Genomic DNA, 25,213 nt, shown 5'->3' with positions numbered 1-25,213 from the left:
CAACTTCCCACAGTGGTTACTACTCCCAGTGACAACAAGACAATCATCAAACACTGCAGTTGCTTCACACAATATTAGACAAGTATAGCCCATCCTGATATCAAACATCCTGATTATCTACAATGAAAGATACACATGAGCATGTTTCTTGCATGAGAAAACTGGAAATCTAGTTAAGGAGATGAGACTTGAATGTATAAAAAGTTAATTTTTGAGTACAAGAAGAAAAGGGACAAATGGACTTAGAAAATTACAATAATTCTACCTAATTTGATAAATTATATTTATTAATTTAATTCATAGTAAAATTAATAAAGCTAGAATTAAAGTCATCACTTCAAGAGTTTAAAGCCTCTAAGTAAATAATCTATGTGGATTATACCAATGTCAGTTTCCTAGGTTTGACAATGTATTATAGTTACATAAGATGTTATCATTGAAATAGCTGGGTGAAGGGTACATAAGAATTCTCTGTACTATTTTTGTAACTTCCTAGGAGTCCAAAACTATTTTTTTTAATTTTAAGGAATTGCATAAGAATGGGAATAAAAAACAAAAGGAGAATTTTGACCTTTTTGCACAACATAAAATCTTAGTAAGTCTATAGAATTTCAATTAAAAAAAGATTACTGCCAAGAATTAAATGCCAAGCTAATTGGTGGTTCATGTGTCATGATACCTAAAGAAAAATTACCAGGTAGGAAAGTCCTCATTCATATTTATCAGCTACCTATTAAACAATTACTCAAAAATATACTAATGAGAGATTCATTAAGATTAAAAAGTCAAAATAACAGGACATTTCAATATAAAAGGACTAGCAAAAGGCATTGAGACTATTTAAGCGTAAGAAATTGTAGGCATGTCAACTATACTTCAATAAAAAGAATTTTTTAAAGAAAAGAAAATGCAATTGAGATAATTATCAAATATAATCCAATCTCTTGAAAGAAAATAACGTAGACACTCTAATTTAACAACAATAATTGCAGAGTAAATTTTAAGTTGTACCAATAAACCGAGAGACCAGAAGCAACAGCTACACTGTGTTAATGTTTTTACCTCAAAAAGGGAGGAGTCAATATATATTGTTTTATTCTGGAAATTGAAAATTGTATCTTACAAAGCTGTAGTAATGTTTAATAAACAAAGATAATAATTAACAGAATGAAAATGTCCCAATAATTAAAGAAGGCTAAGTAAAATAATGCATAATTTTTGAGCACAATATATATAAAACTTAGGAAGAAATGGATTGATGTGAAAAAAGAATAAGATGACAGAATAAGATCAAACATATTAGTTTTGACAGCTAACATTCAGCTAAATAGCTAAAAGGTTAACTTTTTTAATAAAATGGAAAAACAATGAGAAAATGATTCAAAAAAAAACAAATCTAGGAGCACCTGGGTGGCTCAGACGGTTAAACATCTGCCTTCAGCTCAGGTCCTGGGATGGAGCCCCATGTTGGGCTCCCAGCTCAGCAGGGAGTCTGCTTCTTCCCCTTCCTCTGCCTCTCCCCCTGCTCGTGCTCTCTCTGTCTCTGTCTCTGTCTCTCTCTCAAATAAATAAATAAAATCTTAAAAATAATAATAAAAATTAAAAAATAAATAAAAAATTAAAAAACACAAATCTAAATATATGGGATCTAAAATGAGGTAAGTCAAAATCACAGTGCCACAGAAAGCTTAAAGATAAAAAAAACTGTATAAATAGATAAGATCAAAGAAAAACAAATTAGAAGTTGCTACATTAATATATGGAAAATCAAATTTAAGACAAAATGGAACTGAGAGTGACTTGTTATAATGATGAAAGATACAATGTACCAGAAATATGCAATATCCATAAATTTCTAGGAACATGATAATATAGCATTAAATTGTATAGAGACAAACAGTAAGACTCCATATACAGAGGGAAAAGTCTTTGTAATATTTTTCATCAGAGTAAAAGCCACTGTTCACTATGAGAGGAGGCACAGAGTTAAGCACAGAGAGAAATTCCAATTTCAAGATAAGTCTTTCAATAATGCATATTTGTTTTATCTTAGAGGTTGACATTCTCCATGCATATACACAAACAAAAATCCTCTAAGGTCAAACAGAATTATCTTCATTTTTAATCTAACATTTTTGTTCATTCATGTCACTATTTTTGCCATGATAAAAATTAAAAGGTGACTATAATCCTTAGTCTAAATGTTCTGCTTCTTAGAGTAGATGCCCCCAATATATTAATAGAATGGGTTACAAAAAAGAAAAAGAATATAAGTCTTCATTGCCAATTTTAAAACAAAATATGAATGGAATATTTTTTAAAGATTTATAATTAAATATCTTGAGATAAGACTCAAGGAATAAAAGCACCTTCAGTCTTACGTATAATTATGTTATAAAAACAACTTCATAAGGTTCTGCTCTTCAAACCAACACTCTTGCATATAGCAACTATAAACTCTGGACCAAATAGTTTTTAAAAACCTACCTGAAGATACTGAATGACAACTAAAAGCAGTCTGAAACTGGAAGGAGAATCTACAGTTGGGAAAAAGGGAACTGTAACTGGGTAGGATTCCTGTTTTGTTTTGTTTTTAATATCTTTTAGCCAGAAGGCACAGTCTGATCAGTCCACACAGGGTGACTAAACCTGGAGTTTAAATAGGCAGTCTTACTAGGTTGAAAAACTGGAAGACAGGGTTTAGGGCAACTACAGAATCTGAAAAATAAGGAAGAATATTCAGACTATCCAGGAGGAAACAGAGAGCGGGAGGTCCAGATTCTGTTTATAAATTCTGCCCAAATCTCTAATTGACCTCTGAACTATAAATGCATGGAGTGAACTCTAAGAAGCCTGTCTGAAGCTAAAAAGACTAAACAGAGGTTTCCAATGTTGTCCTCCCTAGAGTAGATAGTTTTCAGTTTTAGTCCAGCTAAGTTAATTATATGCTAACTCCATTCTTGGTAGGAATAATACAGAATAAAGAGTTGCTACCTGTATTATCTACAATGTCCAGGAGACAACCAAAATTACTAGAGTTAGCAGACAAGGATTTTAAATGTTACTATGATATGCATAGGGTGGTAAAAGAAAATGTACTCATAATGAACCCGAAATTAGGAAATATCAGCAAAATAAAATCTCTGAAAAATGATAAGAAAAAAACTCTGAAACTAAAAAAAGTACAATATCTGAAATAAAAATCACTAGAGAGTAAACAGCAGACTGGAAATGATTAAAGGTAAAATCAATGTCCTTGAAGATGGATCGTTAAGATGAATGTGATGAAAAGCAAGAAGAAGGAATGAGAAAGAATCTGATGAATAGCAAGAAGAAGGAATGAGAAAGAATAAACAGCTCAGGGACCTGTGGAACAATATCAAATGGTCCAACCTACATATAATTAAATTCCCCCAAAAAAGAAAGGTAAAAGAACAGGATAGAAAAACTATTTGAAAAAACAAAGATAAAAAATTCCTCTAATTTGGTGAAAGATATAAATAAACAGATTCTGGGAGCTCAGTAATCCCAAGCTGAATAAATGCAAAAAAAATAATATCTGGGCATATCTTGGTGAAAATGCTAAAAATCAAAGATAAAGAGAAGTTCCTGAAAGCAACCAAAGTAAATAATACAGTACATACGGGGGAGGGGGAAGAATATGAAACACTGAGGATGTCTCATTAGAAACTGGAGCAAGTTTGTGAAATGACTTCTTCATAATACTAAAAGGGGAAAAAATCTATCAACCCATTATTCTATATTCAAGGATGATATCCTTCAAAAATGAAAGTAAACAGAGGAATAAAGAACTGGAATGGCAACAGAAAACAAATAGTAAAATGGTAGATATAAATTCACCCCTATTAATAATTACATCAGCTCTAAATGGACTAAACACTAATTAAAAGATGGAGATTGTCAGAATGGATAAAAGGTCTTACCCTTTGGTTTGCTATGTACAAGATACATACTTTAAATGTATGTATCTACTTGTTACATACAAGATACATACTTTAAATGTAAAAGCACAGATAGGTTGAAAGTGAATGGATTAAAAAATACATACCATTCAACCAATATACACAAGAAGGCTGGAGATCAGATAAAACAGACTTCATGACAAAGAGTACTATAAAAGTTAAAGAGGGACATTTCCAAAGGATAAATAGTTAATTGACTCAGAAGATATCACAATCATAAATGTATATGCATCGAATAGCAGAATTTCAAAATGTGTGAAGCAAAAATTGACAGAATTATAGGGAAAATAAACAAATTCACAATCACAGTTGGAGATCTTAATACTCCTCTTTCAGCAATGGAGAGAACCAGACAAAAATATTGGTAAGGATAGAAATTTTAAAAAGGAAAAGAAAGACAAAATTCAGCCAACCCCACTGTGGTCTAAGCTCCAATAGTAACTGTAACATTGTCCATATCAACCATATCAACCATATGAACCCTGGTGAGGAGCTGCCGTGAACCTATTACATGGGAGAAAAAGAATCAGGGGATGTTTGCCAAGCCAGTTGCTGGACACAATCTCTTCTGCTAAGAGAAGAGGGATTAATGTGGTCTAACCTTACTGCAATTATATTCTATGAACTGTGCCCAGGAAAGGACATAGTAGGTAAGTCATAAAGAGCTTTCTTCCCTCTTCCTTCAAAATGTATTGAAAATAGAGTCTCCTAAAGGTAACTAAGCAATGACTTTCAAGGTCACCTTTAGTTTAGTCCAGAGTGATATCATCCCCACCACTGCATGATCTGCTACCTTCAGAGTAATCCACACCATACCTGAGTAGTGTTGAAAAGGCAGAACATGTAGTTGAAGATATGCCTGATGTCATCATTACCAATTAGCATAAAGTATGCCAGAATCCAGGTAACTCCAAAAACAACTGTGATAGATAATGTACTAAGAATCTTCTTTAGGAATGAAACCTTTTTTGTGCTAGGTAAGAGAAAGCAAGAAAGAAAACATGATTTTATTTCTTAATACCATTTTACTTATTAATATCATTGTTACCCTCTAATTGAGAATACATATTCAGGTGCCCATATATACTATTTAACAATATTATGCATTAGGTAGAAAACCATGTTAGACCTATATCTGGGTAAAATCTGATTTAGCAAGCTTCATTAAGGAATACAGTGAAACTTGCCTAAAAGCTTAGGAATAAACAGTCCTTTATATACTACTGCAGGCAAGTACCACACACACACACAAAAATAAATGTTTTCTTTGGAAAGGAATTTTATCTTGGTGATTATTTTGTGGATCAGCCGGTGAGAAATTCCTTTTCTGGGCATCTGGGACCTTCCCACAATGTAGGGTGATATGAGAATGAAAGGTCATTAAAATGTAAAAATGAAGGAATCTGAACTCAGCCATATGACTTACCAGTGGGATGTTAGCAATTATTCCATAAGCAGAAGCTTGAAAGCATTTTGCTGACCTTTTTTTATTGTTCTTTGGAACCCTGACACCACTATACTGAGAAGCCTGGACTGGCCTAATTGATGATGAGAGACTACACAGAACAGAGATTAGCTTTCCCAACTGAGCAGCTCCCACTCAAAACCAACCACCCACCCACCACCAGGCACAGAAATAAGTCATCTCAGGTCATCCATCCGTTTTCAAGAAGACCAGAACAAGTACCTGACCAACATTCAAACTTATGACAAATAATAAATATTTGTCACTCTAAGCCAATAAGTTCTGGGGTGGTTCGTTATGCTGCAAAAGCTAACTGATACATGAAAGATAATTTGTTAAACAATTAAATTGTAACCTGCTTTTCACTGTGACTAAGCCAATTTAAGAACCATGAACTGTCAGCCAAAATCTAGAAAGTCAAATTTGTTGCTGTCTGTGGCCAAAATGATACTGTTTTGTATAAAGGAAATATAACCTACTCTGCAATTAGGCTAAGAAAATTTTACCAAGATGTTTCTGCATTGCTATTAAAACAAAGGTTTGAATGATTATCAATGGTAGTCTTTTCCCCCACATTTCCCCACAATATGGATTATCATTCATATAGGAAAGATGATACTTACTCTTGATCAGTAAAGCACATATCAAAGATGGTATTCCCACTAATGACAGTTGTTTTCACCCATCTGTTCATACTAAATGGATCCATTTGGTGACCAACAAAGCTCACAAATGTGCTTATAATAAATATACTGGGGATAAACACTGTCTTGTAAAATTAAACCTGAATTCATGGGCTCATTAGCACTGTTTTCTAACCAATTGTGATGTGGAGGTGTGGTTAAGGAGAGTGTAGATCTGCTTAATAGTTTCTATTCTTTACCTCTCCAACTGAAAGCTTTTTTGTTTACAGGGACAACAATGAAAATGCTTATTGAGGTAGGAAGGTTCCAGTAAGGAGAGAAGCGGCACACATGGGAACTGATCAACCAGAGCGCACGGCCGCCTGCAGGAAATGTGGACGCAATGTTGCCAGATGTTCCAGTTTTTTCAAGAGAAAATATAATTTTTAAGTGAAATCTCCCAATTTGTATATGTTTTAAACTAATTTTAAAAACTTAAAGCCACTATCAGATTCAAGAAACACATGTAAAATATAGCCTGTAGGTACTAGTTTGTAAAATGAAATACAGTTACTAGCATCTCCTCACAATCTTCTCATTTCTTTAATGACTCAAATCTGATTTCTTGAATATTTGCGGTTGGGAGAGAAATTTTCTTTTTTTGAAGTCTTTGTGTTTAGTTTTTAGTTGGGCTCATACAGCATGAAAGTATGTTATGTAATGCAGTTCCATATTGTTGGGAGAGGAGGAGAAGATTTACTTTCTGAGACAAAGTTTAAAAGAAAATCTGCCCTGCAAACCACATACCCTTGCCATTGTCCCAGAAGTCTGAAAACTCTTAGGCTCTGTGGATGTATTGCGGAGCTGTATTATGTACTACATGAGTCATGCCTGGAAGCACCCCACTAATGGGTAATCTTACCTTGTCAGATTCTGGTTAGTATTCCATATCACTTTGACTATAATGATAATAAATATAACAATATTGTTGATGAGGATAATGGTGATAGGTATCATGAATGACCACAACAACGGACTTGTTATAAGACTATTGTTTTCTGAAACTGCCAGCCAGCAGCTATGGGGAGGAAAAAAATGATTTTAGTAGATTAAAAATGTTATACATACTGGTTCTCTATGCTATTAACATTACTGACATTCACTTTACTGAGAGAATTGCTAAAAGCCAATATCCCTTGGCATATTTGAAATGACTTTCAAGAATTCAACCACTAGGAAAAAAAATGAAAAACATTAGTTCTGCCATATTTCCTGATGTATGGGCCAGTGGAAAGGAAACAGCTTTTAAATCAGGCAGTCCCAAATTAAAAAGTCACTCTATCACTTACTAGGTGTCTGACTTTCGGCAAATTATTCTTTTAGTTCATTTTTGAACATGGAGCACATCTAGGTGGGTCAAAATTTTAAAGGTACAAGTCATCATGGAGACAACTGTTCCTACAATTATCCCTCCTACAACTATCCTTAGTCACCTAGGTTAGTCTCCAGTGCTAATCAATGTTTGTTGTGTATTCTTCCAGATTTAGGTTATGCATATGTCAGCAAATAAAGTTTTTTTCTGATTTTTAAACAAATAATAACACATGGTACCTCTATAACTTCCTTAACAACATATCTTGGAGATCACTCCAGATGAGATTATAAAGACTGCCATTTTTTTATAGCTGCATACTACTCCATTATTTTGTAATAGAGTTATTTACATAGTCACTTATTAGTGGACATTCTAAAAGTTTGATGTTTAAAATATTTTATTTTTTTTAAATATTTTAATAGTTATTTAACCTCACTGCATCTGTTTTGAGGTTTTTGTTGTTGTTATTGTTGCAAATGGTTTTGGTGGGGTTTTTTTTTTTTTTCCTCATTTGTGAGGTATAGTAATCACTTCCTGGCATTGTGGCAAAAATGAATTCATTTATTTAATAAGTATTTATGGGATACATGCTATGTAATATCTAGTTCTAGGTATCAGATATTAGCAGTGAACAACAAAAAAGCCCCAAAATTTCTTCTTCGTGACAGCTGGGAGCCTGCTTTTCCCCTCTGACTGCCCCTCCCCCAGCTTGTGCACACTCTCTCTCTCTTTCTCTCTCTCTGACAAATAAATAAAATCGTTTAAAAAAGAGAGAAATACACACAAAGACAGCCCAGATTTCTTTTTTTTTAATTAATTATTTATTTATTTGAGAGAGAAGGAGAGAGAGAGAGAGCAGGGGGAAGGAGCAGAGGGAAAGGGAGAAACAGACTCCTCACTGAGCAGGGAGCCCGATGTGGGGCTCGATCCCAGGACTCTGGGATGATGACCTGAGCCAAAGGCAGATGCTTAACCCACTGAGCCACCCAGGTGCCCCTCGGCTCAAAATTCTTTTCTCCCAGCTCACAGAAAAAACAAACACCACAGTCAGGTATTTCCATTAGTAACAACTATGCATACTATAATCTCAGGGAGAACTTTTTATGTGTGATAAGTCATCATAAAATATTCATTCTAATCATATCAGTATAAAACTGGTCATAAACACAGAAAATGCTCTTCAAATATAAAACATCTTCCTACTTTCTTGACCCCTCACCTCAGAGTGGGTATTACTGTCATTGTTATTCCTGTTTCCTAGATAAGAAAACTAAGATAAAGGGTTATTAAGGAGCACACATATTGTGTCCTATGATTTTTAGGCTTAATAAAAGGAGACAAATCTAACAAAGTTTAGATTATAAATTTAGAAGGTAATAACTTGATTTACAAAAGGATTTATTATAGGCAACTTTCATGTCACTATATTTAAAATATAATGTGTGGTTTGAGAATTTGAAATACCCACTTATGATACTTCTAAAGTGAGATGCATATATATGGTGACACTTGGACTCAAGATCACTGAACAGTTACACTCTTATATCAAATAAATGGACATTTAGAAAAATATATAAACTCACATTTCTTCTTGTCGGTAGGCTAACTCCCATTGTGAACCACTCTGAGAAAAAATAATTCCCACTGTCACAACCACCACCACAGCTGGGACTCCTGTGGTAAAAGAGAGGCATTGAATTAATAATTTACTCAAGACTGGAATTAGTTATAACAGAACATGAATGAATTATATGTCTGACCCTTTTCAAGACTGTGTACTGTTCTTCTACTGTAGACAATGTACCAAACAATCTACAGATGTGGGTCAATGGAAGACATCATTTTTTGGTAACGGCTTGCCTCTTTCTTTTATTGTTGGCTCTACCTACTAATCTTACACATTTCTGATTTCTTTGTAACTCTCACCACAATTTCCATTCTTAAAAGGCCTAATTCCTCTTTCCCTTGAATAAATTTAAATTTAGATATCACTCACACAATTCTTTGCTGGAACCCAATAAATTTTTCAAATTATTTTTCTTAGAGTCACTCTTGATGTTCTCAAAACATTTCTTTTAAGGTAGCTAGGAAGTTAATCATATGTGGTCTAACTTTCAAATGAAACTAACAGAGATGTTAAAGGAAATTAACATCTTGAGTTTAGCTCAGGACGTGACTAGAACAGCTGCCCGATCACATCTGCCTCCTTCCCAGGAGTGTGAGCAACCAGGCAGAAGGCACATTTCCATTGACTGCTGGATTTCCATCTCCCCCACCTGAAGGCCTTGTACCATTAGGTTGTTGAAATTAAGTTATTTCAACAAAACTAAATTTCTGAGTAAGTGGAAAGGCAGACACTTACCCCATCCGATTAAAGAGATGAACAGAATGAAATGTTGAGGAAGAGGCTTCATGGTCCTAATAAGAAGGAAATAGAGCTGGGCAGCACTGAGTCCAGTCCAGGTAAATGTCACTAACAGGAAATAGTGCAACAAGGCAGCAACCACAGTGCACGTGGGATTCTGGATGTCAACAGTGTCTTGCATGAGCATTTCGTTTCTACCAGAGTCAGGCTTATTGGTGCTACTATTGCTTTTCTTTAGGTTCTTATTGGAGTTTTCAATTCCAAACACAAAGAGGAGGTTAAAAATCAACATTGATGTGCACAGACTGACCAACACCCAGGTTACTGAAGTTTTTCTGACGTTCCTGAAAACAAAGAAGTAAATATAATTAAACAAATAATCAAAACAGCTGCAAGAAATAAACTCTAGTGAAATTGCGAGTGAACAAAGAAATACTATTACCCAATGGAAATCCAGTTCATAGCCCAGTGGGCCAGCTGGTAAGTCTACCTTCCCAAGTACACCAGAAGAGCAAGCTGTCGTTGCATTTCCACAAAGGGGTGAGTTAGAGAAAACAGGTTGATACATCCCTTCCTTGAAACGGTGTTGTAATCAAAGGTGACAGCTATTCTTCAGAGAGGACCCCCACCGAATGCTACTTTCTGGTATTCATACCTCATGTAGTCCCCTCCCAGGGCCAACCTGTGACTTGATCTAACTAATGAAATGCACCAGAAGGCCTGGCAGCTAGGGCCAACTTATTCAGCAGATAAAGCAGTGCTTGGCCAATGATACTTTTATGGCCTGCAGCAAAGTTTTAACTCCTTTTAAAACCAGAAGGGAAAAGAATGAACTTTTATAGGTCAAAGTACAAATGTGAGCATATAATATTAATATATCCACCTTTATACCAATACAGTTGTAAAACACAGTTTTTAAATCTTTTTTTATGGAGGAAGGATCCCATAAAGGCACTTTGCCCATAAAAGTCATAATAAGATTTCCCTTTGGTTCTCCTGGGAGTTCTGAGCCACCAGGTAAAATGTTTAGCTAACCTGCTGAAGAAACCACATAGGAATGCTCTGGCACTATACGGAGTCGGAGAAAGACCCAGCGGTCCCAACATCCCAGATGAGCCCCAAGGAGTCCAACACTACCCCATCTGACTGCAGCCTCACAGGAGACCCTAAGAGAGACCAATAGAAAAGCCCTACAGCTGAGCCCAGTCAAGCCACAGAATTGTGAGAGATAAGAAATTAATGTTTTAAGCCACTAACTTTCAGGGCAGTCTCTTCTACCACAAAAGACAATAGGTTCTACTCTAGATTTGCAAACATATACAAAGGCTATCTATAGAAAGGCTCTAAATGGATTTTTTTTAAATTTCAAAATGAGAAACTATTGCACATTAGTAGATGAATCCCTGTTCAAAGGTAGAGAAAAAGTCTCTTGCACTTTAAAGAGTATTTTATATAAAAAAAAAATCAAGTATGATCTCTCTTAGGGTCCCCCGTGAGGCTGCAATCAGATGGCGGGTAGAGTTGGACTCTACTACAAAACAATAGGCCAAATATAATTTTAAACAACTTTTATAAGTTTAAAACAAAATGGTATAATATTTAGCTTATGTTATATTTAAAGAGTAGGTTCCCATGCACATTTTCAATTAAGTAAAAATATTTAAAATTTCTTTTGTGGCCCATTGCTGTTACTAAAGATATTTTGAGCAGACTGATGATTACTATCTCTCTGAAAGACTTACACTCAACAAAATTTCATGTGTGTCTTTTCCATAAGACGTTTCATAACCCTTTTTCCATGGAGTACCTCCCAGGGAACTAGTGTCCCAAGGACCATACTTCAGGAAATACTTGCTGACAGTCAAATGGTCAAGATGTTCTGAATGAGCCAGTTAATATAAAACATGCTTGGACACTGTTCCTTCATTTGAAGATGTAATTTCTGGGTATAGAACAAAGAGCTCTTTAAAACTTTGAGGTTTTTTTTCTTCTTCTCATCTCTACCTAAGATCTTTGCTAGAAAAGAACAGCATTTTCTCATTTTGTCTGCAAGATGGCATTGTTTACCAGTAGTCTTTAGAAGGTAGCAAGCACAAGAGAGAAAGAGAGAGAGAGAGAGAGTGTATGTGTGTGTGTGCTCCTGCTCATGTGTGTGTCCTCTGGTGGCCCACCTATGTATTTTCAGATTGGCGAGAATTCAAGGTTGCCCTAAATATGGTTGATCTCAAATGTGAGGTTTCATATCCCCTTTTCTGTGCATGTATTATTTTCCTTAGTGGGTAAAAGCAGATATATCCTTAAGTTCCCTCTAATGACATATTATAATTCTCTGTATACTATGCGATGCAGTCTTATATTAATGAAAGTTATAGAATCTCCATTCAGTACCAAGCCCTTCTGGGTTTTTCAGACTACGAGGCCTCTTGGAATAGCTCTTTCCCTAAGTTTATTACTGTGCTTAAAATTCTAATGTCTTCAAGTATCCATTTTTAATGTCCCAGAATCTGATGAATAACTCTTTTTGCTAATTACATATCCTTTATGATTTTATAACCTTCCATCATGAAACTTCTCAGTCTTTGGGAAGGTACATAAAAAGCATATATTTAATGCATAAAAAGTATATATTTAAACAGACCTCTGTCCATTCTTTTGATGTTTTAGTTGAGATTTTCTGGACAATCCAAAATTTCATTCAGTCTTTTGAAAGCTTTAATGACCAGAACTGAAAAAAGTACTCAAAAGAATCCTTTTATATAAGAACAAAGTTAGTTTCTAATTTTTTTCCAATTTCAAACATAAATTATAATCCACAGGGAGAATGGGCTATTTTCAGATACCCTGGCTCTTCTGTACATTACTATCTTCTGTGCATTAATATTATATTATATTATTTTTACATATAACATATATTATAATTTATGTATTAATGTATATATTTTATATATTTAAATTATGTATAATTTATTATAACTTATACACATTATATATAAATTATATATAATTATGTGGGACCCTGTGTATGAACAAAGAAAACTATTTGATTCACAATTTAAAAATCAATGTCATTTTTTAAAGTTTTGTCTTTGTTTCCTGATGAGTTTTTAGTGACGTCTATGGTAGCAAAACTGCTAAGAAACATACTGATAGAGAATAAAAAAAAAAAATCTGATGATGACTGGAAGGAGTGAAATTTTAGGCAAAGAAACTAGTGTTGCAGCTACTGCAACTTATTCACATGGGACCAAATAATTGTTCAAGAGTGATTATGATAGAAATGCAAATGAAAGAACAAATATAAGAGCCATTTCCTTTTACATGACAGACCTGTAATTACATGGCATAGAATTTTCCTTCAAGGCACTTACCACTATTTGTAATTATATACTTCATTCTGTATATATTTATATAACATCTGTCTTCCCCCAAGAATGTAAATACCACGAGAGATGGAGTTTACTTGTCTCATTCATAATTTTGTACTCAGTCTGCTCATGGTGCTTGGCCTATAGTTAGCATTCAGTATAAAAACTTTAAATGAATGGCACGAGACTCATTAAGTGTAATAGGTAAAGAAGAGGAATCAAATGGAATTCTGGCTCTTTGAACAAATGGCTGATTCTAAGTATGAGACAGAGAAAGTGATAAATGTGCCTGGGTCATTTTGCTGTATCTGAAATAAAAAAGTGCCGATAGGGACATGCCAAAACAACATGGAGAGATTCCCTCTGGTTACAGTGGAGAGTACACGTCTTTACAAAACAATACAGTAACTAAATGTAGAAAGAATAACAGATAAGAAAAATCATCATTTTCAACTATCAATGTAGAAATGTAATACAGTAAGGATCATTGGTGGACACCAAAACCACTGAGTAAGAGTTGAGGAACAGGATAGTCACACAATCATAAAGTCTCATCCCATGGATTTTCTATTACGTACAAAGGGAGAAACATGAACCTCTACCGTGTAGAAGTCCAGTGGACACTACTGTAAACAAAGGATCAAACGAAATAGAATCAATAATGGGACAAAGTGACATTATGTGCTTCTTGCTCCATCACACTGAAAAAGACTTAATGTTTTAGTATTCTCATCAAAAATATTTAATCTGTATCTGATCATGAGGAACATTTCAGACAAATTCTAAACTGTAGAACATTCTACCTTCTACAGCATAATTGACCCCCCAACATCTCAAAAGGTTTAATGTCCTAACAGACCAAAACAAACAAAAAAGCAGAGGAATTATTTTAGGCTAAATGAAACTAAAGAGACATGACAAATAAATGAATTGGAGAAAAAAAATACCCAGCTATAATGAATATTACTGGGACAACTGGAGAAATTTTAATATGGGTTATATATTAACATGATGATATTATATTAATGGTCAATTGCTTGAGCTGAATTTCCTGAGTGAAGAATGGTATTATACTATAGAGGAGAATACCCATGTTCTTAGGAAATACTTGAAGAATTTAGACATGACAGTCATGATGCCTACAAATTACTTTCAAAATTTCACAGCAAAAAATAGAAAGATAAAGCAAAATATTAATAATTAATGAATCCAGGTGAAGGGTATGATTGTTCAGTGTTCTCTTGACCTTTCTGTCAGTTCTTAATTTTTTAAATAAAACTTCAGAAAAGACTTTTAAACAGCAATGCCTTTAAAATAAAAAAAAAATTCTGAATGTATACATCTCAGAAAACATTTATGAAGGAATTTAGTAGGGAGAAACAATTCTGAAGGAAAGATGAGTTCTTCTTGAGACATCTTGAGTTTAAGAAGAGAAGCAGGTAGGAATGCACAAGAGACCCACTTACCCTACTATGGGCCAGGTACTATGCTCAGTCCTGGGGATACAGTGATCAAAACAAACAACAGCAACAACAAAATCAGAGAAGGTCACTGTCCTCATCAATTTTCATGGTGATGGGGAAAACAGATAGTACACAAATAATCTAATAAATAACAAGCTGATATTTACAGATTATTAAAAATATAGCATATAAAAAAAACACAAGCATTCCTTTAGTGAGGAGGTCAAGGTGGAAAGAAATATGTTTTTATAAGTAATTTTTTAAATTAGATTTTTTTGAACTATGGAATTCAAAGACTTTTAAAAAGTTTCACCATTTGAAAACTTAATATATGTTTTAAACTAATTTAATTTTCAAACACTTGCTGCTTAACAATGTTTTATTCTTTTGCAAATGAAAATTGGTAGGTATGGTTCTGTTTAACACAAAGGAACTATAGCATTAATGAGCTTTGGGACCATACTAGTTTTACATGACAAGCTTGTAATTACATGGTAGGCTATTTTTCTTCAAGGCACTTACCACAGTTTTAATTATATATTTATTTGTATGTATTTCTTAGCTTCTCCAGAACTGAGTGTCCTCTTCTATAAAATGAACTTATTGAACTAAATCTGATTTCCCTTATAGTTCCAAAAGACTGTATTCTGATGAGAATAGCAATTTCTCTTGTAAGAAGAGCCTGCTTCCTTTCTTACCTGGTGACAATCTGAAATATAATTGTGAGAGCCAGACCGGTAATGGATAGCGCACATCCAACGCTGGATAACGTGTTTAGTGATTCAGGATATTTATATTTCTTTTTGAAACTCTGGAAAATAAGTTAAGACTTATATTTTTAAATAACCATTCCTGAAATGACTATGAAAGTCAACATCATAAAAAGTTACATTGATCAAAATAGCCAGATAGTTGCCAAATATATCTTTTTATAAAACTGTTGATAAGTTTTAAAAGGAAATAAATGAACCCCTTATCTCGAAGCAGTTTATATGAAGTAGTGTTGGGAACGGTTATCTAACTGTCAGTTAGGGAAAACATATATACTTTTCCTCAATGTCTAAAATCAAAGTTGTTTGGATTAGATCTAAATTGGCTAGTTATTTCATTTACCCTTTACATTATTTTTATGTATAATTATAATCCAAGAGGAAATCTGCATATCTAAGCTAATGCTCTAAAAGTAAAGTTGCAGACATATTTTTTGGACATGGAAAAGATGTTCATATGATCCTGTAAATATTTTTTTTAAGGATTTTATTTATTTATTTGACAGAGAGAGACACAGTGAGAGAGAGAACACAAGCGGGGGAGTGGGAGAGAGAGAAGCAGGCTTCCTGTGGAGCAGGGAGCCCAATGCGGGGATCAATCCCAGGACACTGGGATCATGACCTGAGCCGAAGGCAGAGGCTTAACCACTGAGCCACCCAGGCGCCCCGATCCTGTAAATATTTTTAAAAGGAGATCTCACTTTTGTCTAATGTATCTCTATCTATGCCAGTATTTTAGTGTATATTCATAGATAAGCATATTCCATGTGAGTATGTAGTCTTAGAACTTGGAGAGGTAATAATGGTGGCCACTGAGCAGGATATATATAATTTTTTTGCCTGTCTTTATTTTAATAATTTAAAAAATTAGAAAGTAATATTTACATAACATGAAAGTAATATAGAAGCATAAAAAAACCCATAGATTTCTCTTACCTACCAGCTACCCCACATCATACCACCCTACATCTTGAAATCCTCTCTCTTCTCCAGAGGTGACCTTTTTTTTAATGTACCTACAAATATTACCTATGTCTCTTGTACAAATACATAGCAGTTTGTTAACATATTTTAATTTGAATTGCTATTTTAATTTAAAGATGTCATAAATATTTTTCCATATTAGTGTATTTCTGTTTAATAAATAAACTTCCATACCTTATACAATAAGTATGTATTGCTTTTATAGGAAGAAAACAAAAATAAAATAAATTTCATTTGAAAAACAAAGACTTCACATTAGTTCCTGTGTACAGTATACTGAGTAAATACCAAAGAATTATAGACTATACATAGATCGTCAGACCTTAAAAATCATCTATTCGCTTAGAGTTTGTCTGCTCCTACTTTACGTACAATCCTAATCAGTCTTCTAAAAACTTTGGCAACCCAAAACTAATTACAAATGTGAGCGGTAGGCATTGAGGCAGGCTCATACATTAATGAGAATAGCTGAAAATCTGACCTCAGGAAAGAAGAAAAATAACTATGACAATGTAGTCTGTATCATTTAATATATATAACAACCCAAGCTTTACACAACTAGTGAATGATACTAATGATCTTTAAAATACCAAGAAGTTAAAATTTTATCTTTACTATTTTCTAATTAAGAAAGCAGATCTCTGGGGGCGCCAGGGTGGCTCGGTCTGTTAAGCATCTGCCTTCCGTTCAGGTCATGATCCCAGGGTCCTGGAATCAAGCCCCACATTAGGCTCCACACTCAGTAGGGAGACTGCTTCTTCTCCCTCTGTCCTGCCCCCTCCTCCTGCTCTCTCTCTCTCTCAAATAAATAAATAAATTTTTTAAAAAGTAGATTGCTCTGTAATATGTTAGAAAAGAATGAAAATCAATTAAAATAAGAAAGGCTTTAATCATTAAAATAAGAAAACTATAACCTCACACTTGTCAGAACGGCTAAAATTAACAACAGATGTTGGCGACAATGAGAAGAAAGGGGAACCCTCTTACATTGTTGGTGGGAATGCAAACTGGTGCAACCACTCTGGAAAACAGTATGGAGGTTCCTCAAAAAGTTAAAAATACAACTACTCTACCATCCAGCAATTACACTACTAGGTATTTAAAGGATACAAATATACTGATTCAAAGGGGTATAAAAACTGATGTTTATAACAGCATTATCAATAATAGCCAAATTATGGAAAGAGCCCAAATGTCCATCCACTGATGAATGGATAAAGAATAAGTGGTGTGTATATATATATATATATATATATATATATATATATATATATGTATTTATATATATATACTTATATATATATATATAAAATGCAATATTACTCAGCCATAAAAAAGAATAAAATTTTGCCATGTGCAATGATGTGGATAGAGCTAGAGTGTATTATGCTAAGAAAAATAAGTCAGTCAGAAAAAGACAAATACCATATGATTTCACTCATACATGGATTTAAGAAACATAACAGATGAAAATAGGGGAAGGAAAAAAATGAGAGGGAGACAAACCATAGGAGACTCTTAACTACAGGAAACAAACTGAGGGTTGCTGGAGGGGAGGCGGATGGGGGAATGGGCTAAACGGATGATGGGCATTAAGGAGGGCACAAGTTGTAATGAGCACTGGGTGTTATATATAAGTGATGAATCACTAAATTCTACTCCTAAAACCAATATGACACTATATGTTAACTAACTAGAATATATACACAAACTTGAAACAACCAAAAAAATTGTACTGGAAGTTAAATCCAATGCATTAAAGTAAGAAAAGGAAATAAATGAAAGAAAGAGAAAGAAAGAAAGAAAGAAAGAAAGAAAGAAAGAAAGAAAGAAAGAAAGAAAGAAAGAAAGAAAGAAAGAAAGGGAGAGAGAGAGAAAATTATAGTTATTTCAAAAAAATTTTTTATAAAACATCGTTCTATATTGGGGCACCTGGGTGTCTCAGTCGGTTAAGCATACATCTTTTGATTTTGTCTCAGGTCATGATCTCAGGGTTGTGAGATCAAGCCCTGTGTCATGCTCCACACTGGGCGTGGACCCTGCTCCTGCTTCAGATTCTCTCTCTCCCTCTCCTTCTGCCCCTCCCTAACCCCTCTCAAAACAACAACAACAACAAAAATGAAACAAACAAACAAAACCAAGGTTCTATAATTTGATATTATATGTTATACCAGTATGTTCTGATCTCCATTGGCTTCCCAAAGATGGCTACCTCACAGCTACTAGGGAATGAAAACATCTGCTTTTCTCAGGAAGACTCATAATATTAATAAGTGTAAGATACTACATCCCTCCCCATTCTACTGCATACAAAAACATTCCATCAAGCATAAAAACTAACGCTTTCAGTTTTACAAGAATAATACGTTTCTGGAATAGAATAGAATAAACAAGTCCCTCTCTTAAAAGAGTCAGCCCAAGGACTTTCAGAGGTTCACATATAGCTACACACCAGAGTTAAGTGTTATCAGTTATTTGTACAGGGTAGCTTTGGAGTTAAAAGATATAAGGAGGGACACCTGGGTGGCTTAGTTGATTTTGGCTCAGATCATGATCTCAGGGTCATGAGATCTACACTGGGTGGGGAGCCTGCTTAAGATTCTCTCTCTCCCTCTCCCTTTGCCCTTCCCTCTCTAGAAAAAAAAGATATAAGGAATACATAAAGGAACTATGGGACAAATTGGATGAATTCAAGAGCTTTTCCTCTTTTATCTTCTATCATAAACTTAGCAACTTAGATTATTCCAATGGAAAAAGCTTTGGGTAACTGATTCAAACTGCCCATCCACAGGTAAGTGTGTATTGAACCCATCCCCAGCACACAGCCATACAGCTTTACCTCTGGCTATGACACCTTCAAGCTTCACAACATGTGAGTTAGTTGAATGGAGTCTGCCAGCTGCTCTTTTGCACACTGGCTCCCTTCTCATCATTAAATACACGGTGCTGACCTCATCTACCCTGAGACCATACAGCGGAAAGCTCTTATTTACTTGCTTTCACCAACACTTCCTTTTTTAGTCTTACCACTCCATTCCCTGTTTATCCATTTAATCTAGGTTGAATATGCAAACTAAGCCCCAAAGTTATTTCCAATTAGCACATGCCAGAATTATGTATAAGGGAAATTCTTTTTTTTTAAGAAGGATTTATTTATTTATTTATTTTTATTTTATTCATTTATTTAACAGAGAGACACAGCGAGAGAGGGAACACAAGCAGGGGGAGCAGGAGAGGGAGAAGCAGACTCCCCGCTGAGCAGGAAGCCTGAGGCGGGGCTCCATCCCAGGACTCCGGGATCATGACCTGAGCCAAAGGCAGATGCTTAAGGACTGAGCCACCCAGGTGCCCCTATAAGGGAAATTCTTGTCTAGAAAGAGATGACTATGTACATCCTTACCATTAATACAGCAAAATTAGTAGTATGGTTGCAGTGGCAGTACAAGAATTCATCCGTGCTCCCATTTTTGTGACACCCATCTGTGTCCCAATCCTTTGTTAACAGATTCCAATAGACACAGGCATAGGAATGGAGCTGGAATTCTTTTAAGTCGTACTAGAAATTGAAAAGACAATTGCAACTGATTTTTTTTTAAAATGCTGAATCAGGTAGAAAAAAACCGAATAGGATAAAATAAGCATATGAGAAAATTAGGTATGTACTAAGTACAACATCTTCATTATAGATTAGGGAGGGGGGAAGGGATATAAAACTCAAATTAGTTCATTTTGCATTTAGCTAGTCTGACCAAAAAAAATGGATGTGGGGAATGTTTCAATGAATATCTTCAAAGAATCTTATAAAGAGTTTTACTGTTAAATCAATAATTGTATGCCTAAAATGAATATTACACTGTATGTTAACTAACTGGAATTTAAATAAAAACTTAAAAAATATAGAGTCTTCCTGTGGATTTCTTTTGCCCAACCAACCCAGCTTTTGTAATCAAAAGTGGCCTGAAAACAATTTTTTTTTATTTTTTTGGTTAGAAAAACTCACCTTTGGCTTAAGGACAATGTCAACAGAAGCTCCCTGACTGTTATTTTTATCAGTACTGCTTGAGATAACTTTTTGACTAAAATTTGATTTAGCTTTGAAACTTTTTGATTGGAAAAGCTTGTTGTTTTGATACACTACAAAGCCGCATGCCATTGTGTTACCTATGAGACAAAAAAAAAAAAAAAAAATCAACAAATGAACCCTAGGGCAAACAAAAAACAAAGTCCCGTGTCTGCCTAATATTTGAGTAAAGTACAGTAAAGATGGTTTGCTAACTGAATCTTTAGTTAATTACAATGTGTAATTAACATATATAACCTGTGCCTGGCCGTTCCACTAACATTAATTTTTTTCCTGAGGTTCAGATTCCTTACCTTCTAAAATGGCAACAAAAATTTCTGCCTAATCCACCTCAAGGAGGTATTGTAAGGATCTCATGTATAAAATAAACATCTTGCTTTCTAGGCAGTGAAACAGAGTGAACATGGCATTCAGGTAGCCCAAGGCCACGTCGCTTCCCCCCGGGCTGATAAGACATCAGACAAGAAACAGCAATGAGTAAATGGTGAATAGCAGGTTGGCAGTGCCTAGGAAAGTGCTCTATGAGACCTGTTTCCTGTTAAGAGGGACTGAGCAGAAACCAGTCTATTCAGTCACAGAGCCAGGAGTTCACGTTGTGCATATCAGGGACTGTTTCAAGGGAGCCAGATATTTTCCATCATCTCTTGAACTACTGGTCTCTGCTACTTCATGATGATCATGGGTTTTTCCCAAGGCTGGAAGGCTATTGTGACATATTTCTTCAGAACATTGGGAAAAAGTGGTCAGCTGTTCCTCAGAGATCCTAGGAAAGCATGGCCACAGCAGAGGGTTTTTCGTGGAAGCCGGCCACAGCAGTTGTCAAACAGAATGACCTAAGGAATGCCCCTAACACTTTATACAACTGTTGGCCGTATTTAAGACAGAAGCAACCAGAATAATTACAAGTTTGAACTGAATTAATTTTTTAAACTCTGCTTTTACCAGTGATATCAAGAAAACTAAAACAGTGGCAGTGAGACGAGCCTCTTCAGTGTGATTGGAGAGATAGGCAGACAAGGCCCTGACAGCCCCTAAATGTCCTCCCCAGCCAGCCATGTTCTAGCCTCTACTTAGAAAGAAAGACATTGGTTTACGGAGCGTTTTCATGGCACATTAACCTTGCTAAATTGTTCCTTCTGGACACTAGATGACAAAGTGAACCCTAAAATTGCAGTAAGGCTTCTTTTCATTATTATTGTTTTGTTTTGTTTTTGTTTTTATAAAAGAATGACATGCTTGATGTAAAAGTCAAATCCAGGGGTGGCTGGGCGACTCAGTTGGTTAAGCACCGGGCTCTTGACTTTGGCTCAGGTCATGACCTCAGGATTGTGAGACCAAGCCCCATGTCAGGCTCCGTGTTCAGCAGATCGGCTTGACATTCTCTCTCTCCCTCTCCCCCTGCCTCTCCCCCTGCCTCTCCCCCTGCTCGTGTTTGTGCACGCACAGGCATGTGTTCTCTCTCTCAAAGAAATAAATAAATCTTTTCAAAAATATAAAGAAATAAATAATAAATAAATAAAAGTTAAAAAATGAAAGTCCCTTCTTACCCCTCTTCTCATTCCTACAGTATTTTGGTCATTTATTAGAAAATAATCACTTTCATCTAGATATTCAGATTCATCAGAAAAAATTCTATTTACCGTTATAATTTTTGTTAAATCTCCATATTTCTAGATATATCTTCTTGATGTTTATTTATATTCTTTCACTCTCTCCCTTTTCTTAATCAAATTTGTTAGAATCTTGCCTATTTTATTAGTCTTTTCCGGGAACTGATATTTTATTTTGTTGATCAAATCTTGTTAACTTCTATTTTTATTAAGTTTCTCTATTACATTTACTAATTCCTTCTTTCTAGTTTCTTCAGATTTACTTTATTTTTATGATTCTTTAGTTGAATGCTCAGTTCATTTTTTAACAATTTCACTTATTTTCTAATAAATTTATTAAAGCACATACATTTTACTTTAAATAATTTAAATAACTTACTTTAAATAATTTACTTTAAACACTAAAAACATGCAGAGGAAAATATAGGAGACTATCATTATGACTTTAACATAGGGAAGAATTCAAATAACTCTTTGTCCACATCCCATAGGTGTTGATATGTGGTATTCTCATCACCATTAATTTTCAAGTACTTTGTAATGTACAGTTTAATTTCCTTTCTAACAACGTTTATTTTTAATTTCTAATTGGATAAAATTTTGGCTATGCTTTTATGGTACATTTCTAGTTTTATTGCATTGTGGTCAGGAACTATGTCTTATGTAACTTTTGTTTTACAAAATGCATAAGCTTTGATACATGTCATATATCATATGACCTCACTGATATGAGGAATTCTTAATCTCAGGAAACAAACTGAGGCTTGCTGGGGTGGAGGGGGTGGGAGGGGTGGGGTGGCTGGGTGATAGACATTGGGGAGGGTATGTGCTATGGTGAGTGCTGTGAATTGTGTAAGACTGTTGAATCACAGACCTGTACCTCTGAAACAAATAATGCAATATATGTTAAGAAAAAAAAAAGAAGATAGCAGGAGGGGAAGAATGAAGGGGGGGAATCGGAGGGGGAGACAAACCATGAGAGACTATGGACCCTGAGAAACAAACTGAGGGTTCTAGAGGGGAGGGGTATGGGGGGATAGGTTAGCCTGGTGATGGGTATTAAAGAGGGCACGTTCTGTGTGGACCACTGGGTGTTATGCACAAACAATGAATCATGGAACAGTACATCAAAAACTAATGATGTAATGTATGGTGATTAACATAACAATAAATTTTTTTTAAAAAAATGCATAAGCTTGTCTACATGGTCAGTAGAAAATGACCACGTCGTGAGTAATTAAATGGTCAGTTTTTGAACCGCTTGATGGATATATGAAAAGAACTTTTGTTATCCCTTTTCTGCCTACAAACAAAACTATATATACACTCAAATGTATATAAATGTCAAGTTTATTAATTTTTTTGTCTACTTGAGCTTTAATTTCTGGAATAGTTGCACTAAAATCTTTCCTTAGAAGAATGGTTTGTCAATAATTTTTTCTTATATATGTCAATGATGTCCTTTTAGAACAAAGAATTAAAACAGGTAATTTGGGGGTTTGGTTTCTAAAAATCATATAAAATATGTCCCTTTCAGGGGTGCCTGGGTGGCTCAGTTGGTTAAGCGTCTGCCTTCAGCTCAGGTCATGATCCCAGGGTCCTGGGATCGAGCCCCGCATCAGGCTCTCTGCTCAGCGGGAAGCCTACTTCTCCCTCTCCCACTCCCCCTGCTTGTGTTCCCTCTCTTGCTGTGTCTCTCTCTGTCAAATTAATAAAATCTTAAAAAAAAAAAAAAGTCGCTTTCAGTCCAGCCTGAGTCTGTGTCTCTTAATAGTGTGTTTTAGCTTATTTGAAAAGAATAATTTATAAGGAATAAGAAGTTAGATCCCGGGGATGCCTGGGTGGCTCAGTCGTTAAGTGTCTGCCTTCGGCTCCAGTCATTGATCTCAGGGTCCTGGGATCAAGCCCCACGTCAGGCTCCCTGCTCAGTGGGGAGCCTGCTTTCCCCTCTCCCTCTACCGCCCCCCCTGCTTTTGCTTGCTCTCTCTCTGTCAAATAAATAAATAAAATCTTAAAAAAAAGTTAGATCCTTACCTTTCACCAAACACATAAATTCTAGGTTCACTGAAGACCTAAATGTATACACAAACACTAAAAACATGCAGAAGAAAATATAGGAGACTATTGTTGTGATTTGAACATAGGGAAGGATTTCTTTTAAAAAGTACTGATTATAGGGGCACCTGAGTGGCTCAGTTGTTGAGCGTCTGCCTTCAGTTCAGGTCATGATCCCAGGGTCCTGGGATCGAGCCCCGCATCGAGCCCCACATCAGGCTCCCTGCTCAGCAGGAAACCTGCTTCTCCCTCTCACTCTCTCACTCCCACTGCTTGTGTTCCCTCTCATGCTCTGTCTCTCTGTGTCAAATAAATAAATAAAATCTTTAAAAATAATAAATAAAATAAAAAGTACCAATTATAGAGGAAAATATTGATACATTGGACTGCCCTAAAAATTAAAATTTGGGTATGACAAAAGATGTCAAAAGCCAAGCAAAAGAAAGCCACAGACTGGAGGAAAGATATTTGCAACTTTATAACCAATAAAGAATTAGTGTCCAGAGTACATAAAGAACTTCTAATGACCAATAAGAAAAAGACAAACAATCCAGTACAGAAATGATCATAGTGTCTGAATAAGCAGGTCACAGAGTAGAATATCAGAACGTCTAATAAATACATGAAAAGATACACAAATAAAGGAAGAAAAAAAATCTAACATATCATTGAATTTCCAAGCTGCGAAAGGAATATAATAATACTTGTAACCTATTTATCAGATAGACAAAAGTTAATAAGCTCAATAATGTATTAATAAATCTCCCAAAAGCGATGCTTAGTTTAAAAAAAGTAAGTTCCAGACACTATGATACCACTTAGGTAAATATTTAAAACCCACAAAATAGAATACTTTATATACGGATATATAAACATGTAGCAAAAGTTTAAAGGCAACCATAAAAATGAAACACACCGACTTAAGAAAGATATAAGTTGGGGCGCCTGGGTGGCTCAGTTGGTTAAGCGACTGCCTTCAGCTCAGGTCATGATCCTGGAGTCCTGGGATCGAGTCTGCATCGGGCTCCCTGCTGAGCAGGGAGCCTGCTTCTCCCTCTGACCCTCCCCCTTCTC

The 25,213-nt window shown here is 35.1% G+C and overlaps 1 protein-coding gene across 4 annotated transcripts in view; it reads right to left on the bottom strand.

Moving 5' to 3' along the window:
• The window catches only part of ADGRG7 (adhesion G protein-coupled receptor G7), a 67,536-nt gene that overhangs the window by 6,751 nt on the left and 35,572 nt on the right, over positions 1–25,213 (bottom strand). For 3 of the 4 annotated variants that reach the window (XM_073899945.1, XM_073900034.1, XM_073899991.1), the window contains 7 exons: positions 20,394–20,554; positions 19,794–19,949; positions 15,338–15,450; positions 9,809–10,155; positions 9,030–9,120; positions 6,994–7,149; positions 4,800–4,956 (listed from right to left, as the gene is read on the bottom strand). In XM_073899945.1, the coding sequence (XP_073756046.1) occupies positions 4,800–4,956; positions 6,994–7,149; positions 9,030–9,120; positions 9,809–10,155; positions 15,338–15,450; positions 19,794–19,949; positions 20,394–20,554 (1,181 nt within the window). Of the gene's footprint in view, positions 1–4,725; positions 4,957–6,993; positions 7,150–9,029; positions 9,121–9,808; positions 10,156–15,337; positions 15,451–19,793; positions 19,950–20,393; positions 20,555–25,213 lie in introns of all 4 variants that reach the window. The other variant, XR_012380550.1, reaches the window with a different exon arrangement.

This window comes from Callorhinus ursinus, unplaced genomic scaffold, assembly GCF_003265705.2.
Source record: "Callorhinus ursinus isolate GAN/ISIS: 27379988/994484 unplaced genomic scaffold, GSC_fseal_2.0 scaffold1, whole genome shotgun sequence".
Classification (NCBI taxonomy): domain Eukaryota; kingdom Metazoa; phylum Chordata; class Mammalia; order Carnivora; family Otariidae; genus Callorhinus; species Callorhinus ursinus.
This window is presented reverse-complemented; position numbering and strand designations above follow the sequence as displayed.